We start from the raw sequence: 10,596 nt of genomic DNA, 5'->3' as shown, positions 1-10,596 counted from the left end.
CGGTGCCCCCAAGGTGGTTACAAGTTCTGGGAAATAGGATACAGGTGTCTCCCACTTTTTGAAAAATCGTGTTACCACCATTTTGTGTTTAGGAAAGCTCTATATTAGTCCCTGGTTTCAATTTCTAAAGAAATTTGAAGGGATTTTCTTTTTAAGACAACAGCTGGAAAGTGAAACAAGTGTTCAGTGTTTATTTTGCAGTGAGCACAGAAAGGCACAGTCATGCAGGCTGTGCCTTTTATTATGTCAGTTCTGCTTGGAGTATTTTGTGTCTATTTGGTGTAATTTGGCAGGTTAGTTTTGGGATCTGGAGATAGTCAACTTTTTTTTTATGTTAATGAATGGTAATCGCTTCTTTGTATTATGCAATTTCGGTTTTACGAAAGTTGTCCTAGGCATGCCCTACTTTCAGATAAAAGGGGTAGCCTTTACTGAATTTCACTCCAATAGTGATAGAACCACAATCGTTTATACTTACTGGAAAATAAAGTTATTCTCCAAGCTCAAATCAGACTGGGTCCAAAGGCAATAGGAGAGCAAGTGTGTGGTAGAAGTGGGGTTAAACGACTTCATTACAGAACTGCAATGAAATATCCCCTTTAGCTTTAAGCACCAATAAAAGTCCTGCCAGCTATATGTAATCAGTTTATACATATTTACTCTTATAAAATTGTCTAATCTGTATATAAGCTTCATATAACTGTATTTGTTGATAGTTTACATATAAAATATGTGTGTGCTTTATATGATATGTAATTATATATTATATGTTTATTTTGTGTAAATGTACTTGAGCATAACTGTAATTATGAGATATTTGTATGCGTGTATATAGATATGTACATAAACACACACACACACACACATATTCTTCTTGCCAAGGATGTATAGCTTTCCTTATTTGTTCTTGATTGAAAATTCTGTATTAACACACTGAGCAGCAAAACACTTAATTTTTTCTTTTTTGTTTGTACTCTTTTTTTTCTTTTTAAGATTTATTTATTTGTGCATACAGAACTGGGGTACAGGCCAGAGGCTCAGGGGTGGCGAAAGACTTCACTAGAGACAGAGTAGGGAGCAGAACAGGCAGATGGACAAAGTACACTGCTGAGGGGAGCAGCGGGCGGGTCAGGAGAGGTCTGCTGCGCCATGTGGATCTCCTCCAGGGCAGGCAGGAATGGAACTCATGCGGAAGTGGTTTCAGCTTCTTAGTGCAGTGCTTTAACTCGCTGCGTCACCAGCGAGGGCCTGTTGTACTCTTTTAATCCACTCTATTGATGAGCATTTATTTCAGTTTGGGCAAAAAGCAGCATGCCTGACACTGGCTATCTTTTTTTAGTTGTATTAACTAATGACCCGGACTAAAGCTGATTCCTCTGAGAACACCTACCACTCAAACCCTGGAATATTTTCCCCTTTATAACAATATCTTATATTCTCTATTTTATCAATAAGATTTCAACTAAAAGAAAGGAGTGAAACTATTATAGTAAAGGACACACACACACACTGTTATTACCTACTTAACTGTATGTACAAACATTTGTTCTCTTTATTCCCATAATGTTTCTGCACCTTGTGTATATACACATACCTTGTGGATATGTGACATATACATATCTGACATATACATGTACATTCTGGCATCGGCTGCTGGATTATGTGCCCTGTTCATTGCCTCTGGTGTTTTTCCACCTGCCACACTGATGAGACCCAGGCCTGTCATAGCTGGGAGGAGACATCACAAAGTGCTGAGCAGGGCTAGACTTGGCTGGACTTGATCACAGAACAAGTGTGATTTAGATCTAGGTGTTTCTGCTGTTGTGCAGTGACTTTCTAAAGTTCATTATCTATCATTGTCTAATTACCAATATGAGACTTTGAGTATGACAGAGTGTGAGATTGTGAATTGAGTATGCTGGTGGTTGTGGGCAGTACTACATATTTTTGTTGGTCAATCTAATGAAGGTTCTCTCATTTTATTTTTAGTTCCTTGAGAAGATGACTATCAGGAAGGATTGTAAAATGTGTAATAGGACTCCTATAAAATAATTCAAGCATAGAAGAATCATGGAAATGATCAGATAGATTTTACTTCTTATGTCCTTGGCTAGTACTCTCTCACTTTAAATATTAAACAAAACTTATGATGAATGTCTCACTGTGGATGCCAAAGTTTGACTTGTAAGCACCCGTGAATTTCACACCTAATACTTACAAACATTTTACAATGTCCTTCTGTTTCAGTTAATCAATATTCTGTGTTTTACCAATTATGGGATCAGTATTAACATATTGTCTTCTTACACTTCTATAGCATTGTCAATATTACCTAATTATATCAACTATTTGTAAAACTAAATAAAACTATAAACAGAATTATTCTACTGAATTTCCCCAAAGTATTATTTTTCCTGGTTTTGAGTATCTTTTATTCTTTCATTAGAATATAGTTTTCATTCATTTTGAATTAAAGTTACTCAGGCTTTTCTTCCTTTTTCAGGTATTTTAGTCTTGATAATCTATATGTAGCTATAGCATAAGGTTATAAAGTTTTATGGAAATTCATGATGACATTTTTAAATTAAAAAATGTTATTGCTCATGTTAGGAAAATCATAAAATGCAGATTTTCATGTAGGAAAAAAACCAAAGATTTTAATAAAGTATACATCTCTCAGGGAAAAAAAAGAAAAATAAAATGTTTAGAATCAACAATAACCATTCTTTACTCATTAGAATGTATTCTTCCAGATCTTCCTCTGTGAAACCCACTCGGAATAATGTAATCAAATGAATTTATGAAAATGATATTGAATGCCAAAGTTTTATCAATTCGTGCATCTGCCTTTAAATATAAAATCTCTGGATGGTGGCCTGATAGCTTCTGGATCTGTCATGACTCATCTCAATAATCTGTACGAAGGACTCACTACATTGCAGTCAATGCTGCAAATGAGTCTTGTCTTTACCATCTTAGTGAGGTCAGACACATTAGGAATCCTTGATAGAAGCACTGAGCCCCAGAGAGTCAGCACAGTGCTGTAAAATTAACTTCTTAATGAGAATCATATAGGGTAGAATTCCATAGTGAGTAAGACTCCTAGTAAGACTGTGAGTGTTGGTTTGGTAGACGTTTAAGCAGGAAAGCAAATCAGAATGAGTTACTGATCCAGAATGGACACTTTTCCCAGAGTCCTTTGCTGTTTCAACTCCTCAGACTGGCTCACATCTTTGGCAGCCCACAGGAACAATAAAAGTAGAGCTATTGCTCTTGCAAGTCTGGAGGAAGAGGCCATCCAGTTCTGCAAGGCAAGCTGAAGCAGGATTTTGGCAATCAGTCCTGGGATTTTAGTATTCAAGAGCTGAGTAGTAGATGGTATAGGCAATGGTGGTTGGAGAAATCCATTTCTTTTTCCTGGCTGCATTGTTCCTGACTTTGTTGCATTCAAACTTAATTCTTAGAAGGGACTCGTTTGGTTTTAATTGTGAGACAACTAAATTCAACAGAAGTAGTTGCCAGATCAACCTAAATGGGAAGAAATCCAAACTGCCTGCCAACATATAGCCTGCATTCCTACCTCCATGACTACTTTGTTGGTGAGATCACTGGCTAATATTGGAGTGCCTGAAGAAAGAAGAAGGTTGTCATGCAGATGACTGTCAACTTTTTAACCTGTTTTTGGAGCTATTTTTCTGTAGTGGAGGCCTTCTGGTGGGTATTCCCAAAGAACCAGGAATTCTCATCCTCTAGATCCATACTCAATGGTCCCCTTGATAGTCCTTCCTCCACATACCTCCCAATAGCTCTACATTCTTAATCTTTCCAAGTTTCTGGCTGTTGAGCTAGACCATCAACTACTAGGTGTTAATTCATGACTTATGTACCCCAATCCATTTCTCCTTTTTGACAAAGTGGTCCACAGGGTGAAATGTATAGGCTAATTCTCTTAGGACTGGTGCCATCATCTTCTGCAGGTCTTCTGTTCCTGAATTTAGGAAATACTCCTAGTTCATATTTTGTAGACTGAGGAATGGTAGTATGGTAGAAGCAGAGACACAATGCATTTTTGTGTGTCTTTAATTTCTGCTCCAGACCAAGCCTATATAGAAATTTTCTGCTTCTTTCTGAGAAGTAATATAATCTTACAATTAAACATGTGGACTTTGAAACTTGAGCGCTTAGGTTCAAACCAAACTCTGCTCCTTATTATTTATGTGACAATGAAACATATTGTTTATTCCCTCTGCTTCAGTTTTATCATCCATAAAATAGGGATAATCACAATATTAACAGTGTTATCTCCCAGAATTATGGAGAAAATGAAAAGAACTGTTGCAAGAAAAGTGGTTGGGACAGAGCCTGGCACATATACGAAGTGTTAGATGATTTCGTAGCTTGGTGGATCAGATAACTCCCAGTTTGAGATGGGCCCCAGTTGCTTGGTTACCTAACATTCCATGCTCAGACTGCAGCATTTACGGTGCCAAGTAACAAACCAAGCTTAGTTTCTCAAAGGGAAAACAGTTATATATCACAGAGTTGGTGGCTCAACGTCAAACCCCAGCGGGCCCGTTTTCTAGCTCTCTTTTCTGGACATGCCAGAACTCCACCATGGCCCTATCTGCCACAGGAGCTCAAGGCACACTGGATCCCTGATCAGAGACAGAAATTCCTGGATCACTCTTGCTTCAGGCTGTACTCAAAGCTTTTGTACTCTCTCAGAGAGACTTGGAATGGTTACCAAAGAAATGATTTGAAATAGCACATATAACTCTGGCCTCCAAAATCTAAAAAAAGTGCAAATATCATACCATGATAAATGTTTTCTAGTAACTCAATAGAATAGATGTTGATAATCTCAAGAACATACATACTAACAAAAAAGTTATTAATAACTAGGAATATTTGATATAATGAACTGTAAGTGTGTTTAACGTAAACTTTAATAATGACTGTTTACCACATTCTTAAAAATGTGGCAATTGGCTTTGTGAGCTGGTATAAGCTGCCTCTAACACATCACTGATGGTAGGGTTCCGTACAGGTAATGAGGGATGTTAGGGGTAAGGGATGAAAAGACTTGTCTTCCTCAACCTCCACCAACCAAATTACCTGCAAAAAAGTTCATCATAGAGTCTTCATGTTCCATGGGAAGAATCCCACTATACTGGGGAGGAGTAGAGACAAAGATGTCTGCATTAGCTTGGATCTCCCAAGAAGCAGGTGGCAAAGTGGAATTAAAAGTTCAAGACATAATGTTGGGTGGAGCAGGAGAATGTAGGAAGAGCCTTTAGAGTATGAGGCATGTATGAGCCCTATGGAAGGCAAGAGGGAAGGAAGGATTGGTAAAAGAAGACTTAAACGACAACAAAATTCAAATAAAGGTTTGGCCAGGTCAATGGAGAATCTTTGAGTCAGAGCTGCCAAGAGGAGGGGTCTCGTATCTTGCCAGAAAGGGCCTGCGTTGGTACTTCTTTGTGCTCAGTCTTTGGCTGGGAGCAGCCCAAAGGCACATGGCCTCAATGTGATAGTGGACAATCCAGGGGGACAGCAGCTGGGTCTGGAACTCTCCCAACAGGCGATCTGCACAGTGTGATTCCATGGAGCTGGGGCTTAGGGGACCTGAAGCCATCTGTATCTTCCTATGTTTTCACATTTCAGCATTCAGGGTTTTTACTCCTTCCCAATCACAGCCCTATTTTCAAATGAGAGAACTGGCAAAGTCTGTAAATTCAAATGATATTTTGATTCAAGTTAAAGAACAGTCATTTCTTTAACCAAAACCTGCAGACCAAATAGAAGCTATGATGAGGGCCAAGTTTGGGGTGTCCCTTACCCCTTTCTTTTTGTTTTGTTTTCTTTCTTTTTTCAATATTTAATTTATTCCTATGCCACCCATCCTAAAATGTTAATAAATGTTAATAAATTTGGCCAGGTGCCAGGTTCTGCCCTTTGTTGCTCTCCTGCAGAAATTTACCCCACAAGAAACTGAAACATTTAATACTCCACAAAGCACACATTGTTCCAGTTGTTCTATTCTTTCTGGGAGCTGCTGCTTTTCAGATTAACTCACAAAACCAGCCAGCCAGAGTCAACCTGGCACTAACAACAGCTAGGGAAGAACTAACATGTGATGAACAGAAGCAGAGAGGTTAGGATGCAGCACTGTAAGCTAACCACAGCCACTTCAGCATGAGTTTGATTCCCATCGGGAGGTGATCCACATGGTGCTGCAGACCTCTCCTGACCCTTCCGCTGCTCTCTTCAGCAGTGTTCTTCCTCGATCTGCCTATTCTGCTCCCCACTCTATGTCTGGTGAATCCTCTCACCGCCCCTGCACCTCTGGCCTATACCCCAGTTCTGTATGCATAAATAAATCAATCTTAAAAAAAAAAAGAATTGGCCTTAAATATATATGTATCTTTGAGAGCTAGGTGGTGTTCTTTCAGTTCATGTAAATGTTATTTTACTAAAGATCTTACTGTTTCATCACCATTATGGAGTTAAGACTTAATTGTGTGGCTGTGTTAGGTCTAGTTCCTTGTTCTAACTACTGCATCTTAGTCATGGCATCTACCATGTTTTACTTGTTTTTTCCTATGATGGGCAGCTAGGTGGCCTTGAACTTAATCTTGTCCCAAACAATACGATGTGTTCTCTTATTGTGCAACTGTTTCCTCTGGGCCAGACTTGTTTAGGTTGGGATGTTACACACAACACATACCAAATGTACATTTTCCCAGCTTGTTTTCCAGATTATACTTGTTACTCTCCAACCAAGAAGGTTAATGTCATCTTTCTAATATTTGCCTTTCTGGTGGATGTAAAGTGGTATAAGGTGTTGCTTTAATTTGCAATTATCTAATTGTTGGTGAGTTCAAGCATGTCTGCATGTTTTATCCAGCCAAAAATTACTGTGAGTGCCTGTTATGTTTGAGCCATTATTGCAGGCACTGGGGAATTTTATTTTGGAGCACATTTTTTTTTTGTTGTTGTTGTTCCCTTGTCAATCTATTTACTTACTTACTAAAGATTTATTTATTTATGCATACAAGAGCTGGAGTGTAGGTTAGAGGTGCAGAGTGGGTGAAAGGACTCACCAGAGAGAGTGGGGGGCAGAACAGACAGATCAACTGAAACACATTGCTGAGGGGAGCAGCTGGCAAGACAGGAGAGGTCTGCTGCATAATGTGGGTCACCTCCCTGGCTGGGGATCAAACTCGTGCTTCAGTGGCTGCGGAGAGCTTCATAGTGCTGCGCTCTAACCTGTTGTGCCACCAGGGTGGGCCCTTCCTTGTCAATTCATAAGATTCATTGTATACCCAATTTTTTTGGCCTCATACATTATACATTATCAGGATAAGAGTCTTCCAGGTTTTGTTATATTTAGTGTTAGTGGTTTTACCATTTATATTTATGACTTTCTCCATCTGAAGTCCATCATTTTATGTGATACAAAATGATAATTGACATATACCTTTGTATAGTGAGCTACTGTTCCCTACATAGGTTTTCCTTTTTCTCTTTAGGTTTCATCATTTAGCCTAAGACATCTCAGCTGTAAGTCTATTCTGGACCTGAGATGAGTCAGAGGATTGCAAAGAGTTGCAGTCAGAAAATATATCCTTGTGAAATTTGAAGCCCGGCAACTCCAATGTGACTGCTGAGCAGAAAGGGTCAAGCTGTGGCTAAAGTTATATGGGGAAGCAGTGTCCAAAGGCTTAACAGCCACAGACAGGTGCTGGGGGTGGAGAGCACATTTCCCTAGGAGGCCAGGGCTTGCAGAGAGAATTGTAAGTCAAAAGTGAGGCTGAAATTCACCATAAATGTTGGAAGGGTCCTCTGGTGTCACCCATCTAAACTTGCATGCTCAGTTCTAAATTTAAACTTTGAAATTAGGACAGGGCTTAATAGCCATTAAAATTCAGTTCAGGCCCTCCCTGGTGGCTCAGGGGGTTAAAGCACAGCATTGAGAAGCTAAAGCCACTTCCGCATGAGTTCGATTACCTCCTGCCCCGGAGGTGACCACATGGTGTGGCAGACCTCTCCTGGCCTGCCCGCTGCTCCCCTCAGCAGTGTACTTCGTCGATCTGCCTGTTCTGCTCCTACTCTGTCTCTGGTGAAGCCTCTCGCCGCCCCTGAGCCTCTGGCCTGTACCCCAGTTCTGTATGCACAAATAAATAAATCTTAAAAAAAAAATTCAGTTCAATTAGTTTCAGAGCACGGGTCCAAGAAAGTTAGAATACTGAGTTCAAATTTCAGTTCACTCACTCATCCACTGTCTGTCCTTGGGAGGGTTACTTCTCTTAGGGAATTACATGAAATGTTCCTTATGAAGAATTTAGCCTAGTGCCACAGGTAATCACTAAACAAAGATGAAGAAAGAAGGTCTAGTAAATGATAGATTTGGCATTCTAGAGAATACAAAGGATGAGCCAGCTATGTCCTAAGGAAATTAGACCAATGTAGGGATGAATAGGCTACAGAAATAACTATAATGTAGGTGATACTCTCATATTTTTCTCAAAGAGTGTTACAATATGTATTCAGCGGTCAAAGAAGAGAATGACCTTGATGGGATGGAAACAGGTAGAGGGGTTGGCGGTTGGGAAAGTTCCATGGAAGGAAATGGCTTTTAGGAAAGGTCTAGGCAATGAGTGAGGGTTCCAGTGAGATAGCCCAGAGTGGCTACAGTGTGATCTCCATAGAAAAGGGAGGTTCCATGACCACGCCCTACCCGGGAGGTATTGCTGAGAAAGGCCTGGGCACAGAAGGCTTAGAGGAGGTAGGTGGAGCAGAAAGACATTAGAAGTCGTGCTTACTCCTTGGCCTTGAATTTGCACCAGGGACTTGGAGACCTGGATGGAGACACAAGGAAGAGACGGGTGGGTGATTGCCACAAGGAGGCAGAGAGTTTCAGTACTTATTGTGACTTATACTTTGATTTTGCTCCTTTCATACCAGACTTGTCTGGCCCCTTCCGCTCCTTTCTTCAGAGTTCTGCCAGAGGGGCCTTGGACTTGTGGCAAGCTTTTGGACCTGTCACACTGCTTAGTGCCAACCCCGTTGGCTGGGCATTTACCCTGAGGGAATGAGTAACTTTGTGTGTTTCATTTGCTAACGATTATCCTTTCTTTTTTCTATTACACACAAATTATATTTAAGTTCTTTTCTAATGAAAGCCTTACATATAAGAATATGTTTTATTCTTATGTGGTGAGTGGCAAAACCATTTAGAGTGCAAGTTTTTGGGGGGGCTTATTGGGGTGCCTCTGAAAATTGCTCTAGACTTAAGTGAAACTTCAATTTCTGCTACCTTTTGCCTCCAAATTTTGCGAGAGGGTTAACACAATGTTGGACTTTAACATATCTATGCCTCAGACTTCCCAGACCTGGCTCTTCCACCCCAGATACATTGCAGAATCACCATCACCTCTTATATGTCGATCTAGTCATTTTTTTCTCAACTCTGTACTTAAACTCTGCTGTACAGCATCCTATACCTCCTCCTTCACCAATATACTGCACCCTGTCCTTGCTGATTTTGGAAATAAAGCCTCCGGATTCTCTTTCTCCCCTAGATCTCCCTTCCCACCCACTTTAGTCACCCTTTCCCAGTGTATGAAAGCAGCCTTGGTGTCTCCAAAGAAAAAGGATAAATACTCCCTCTGGCTGACATGTTTGGTGTCTACGTGAAGTCTGGCAGAGGCATCAGGTACCGTCTCTCGAGAAAGATTGTGAAGGAAAGCAGTTTAGCTTAGTTAGCAATTCTGGGCCTCAGGCTGATAAGGAGGCGCCAGCTACCTTGACTAGGGTCCGGCTGTCTCTGTCCCCGTACATGGGCACAGGCCCAAAAACCCAGCTTATAGGTTCTTTTGTAAATAATTTTTGATACTTCCCACCCGCCTAGCCGGGGCCTGGCCAATGGGCGCAGGCCACGGTAGCCCCCTTTGTTACAGTAATATCCTTTTCATGTATATAAGCTTGATGCTGAAAATAAAGGGGACTTTTCCTGGTGAACAGACTCACGGTATCCGTCCTTTTTCCTTTCATATTGTGGTCCTGCAGAGGAAGCATTGTCACACACGGAGAGTGTACAAGGTTAATCCTCTGCACCCCTAGACCCTCCAATAGTCCAGCAGTTAGTAGGTAAACTGGGACGTATGAAGGCCAAGTGCACACAAGGCCATAGCCAGCATATCTGGGTCCTAAACAAAGGTAAACTCAACGGACCAAACTTGAATTCCACCATGGAAATAAAGACTTCAGAATGAAAACAAACAAAAACCCCAATGGTGCCAGGTGATGTACAGCCCAATATCACCCTTCCAGGATTTATGTGCCCAGCGGGATACTTCCAAGGAGCTTCCTGGGAGGAATTAACTTAGAAACATCTTTCTTTGCAATTGCAAAACAGGGCTACTTTTGAGCCACCCAAGCTTATGTATTTGCATAGGAAGTTAAAGAAAGGTAGCTCAAATGTTAAACAAATAAAAAGCTAATTTCAATTGGAATTCAACCAAGGGGTTAAATAAATTAAAACTTGCTGCCTTACATGAAAGTAATTCTGGACTTTTTGAGACCATGTATGAT

The 10,596-nt window shown here is 40.6% G+C and overlaps 1 protein-coding gene across 1 annotated transcript in view; it reads left to right on the top strand.

The window, feature by feature from the left end:
- The window catches only part of FAM47E (family with sequence similarity 47, member E), an 18,966-nt gene extending 16,652 nt beyond the window's left edge, over window positions 1–2,314 (top strand). The window contains exon 8 of the mRNA XM_012724011.1: window positions 1,990–2,314. Within this exon, the coding sequence (XP_012579465.1) occupies window positions 1,990–2,052 (63 nt within the window). The 3' untranslated portion in view covers window positions 2,053–2,314. The remainder of the gene's footprint in view (window positions 1–1,989) is intronic.
- Window positions 2,315–10,596: the final 8,282 nt, after the last annotated feature.

This window comes from Condylura cristata, unplaced genomic scaffold (assembly GCF_000260355.1).
Source record: "Condylura cristata isolate star-nosed mole 26May11 unplaced genomic scaffold, ConCri1.0 scaffold00012, whole genome shotgun sequence".
Classification (NCBI taxonomy): domain Eukaryota; kingdom Metazoa; phylum Chordata; class Mammalia; order Eulipotyphla; family Talpidae; genus Condylura; species Condylura cristata.
This window is presented reverse-complemented; position numbering and strand designations above follow the sequence as displayed.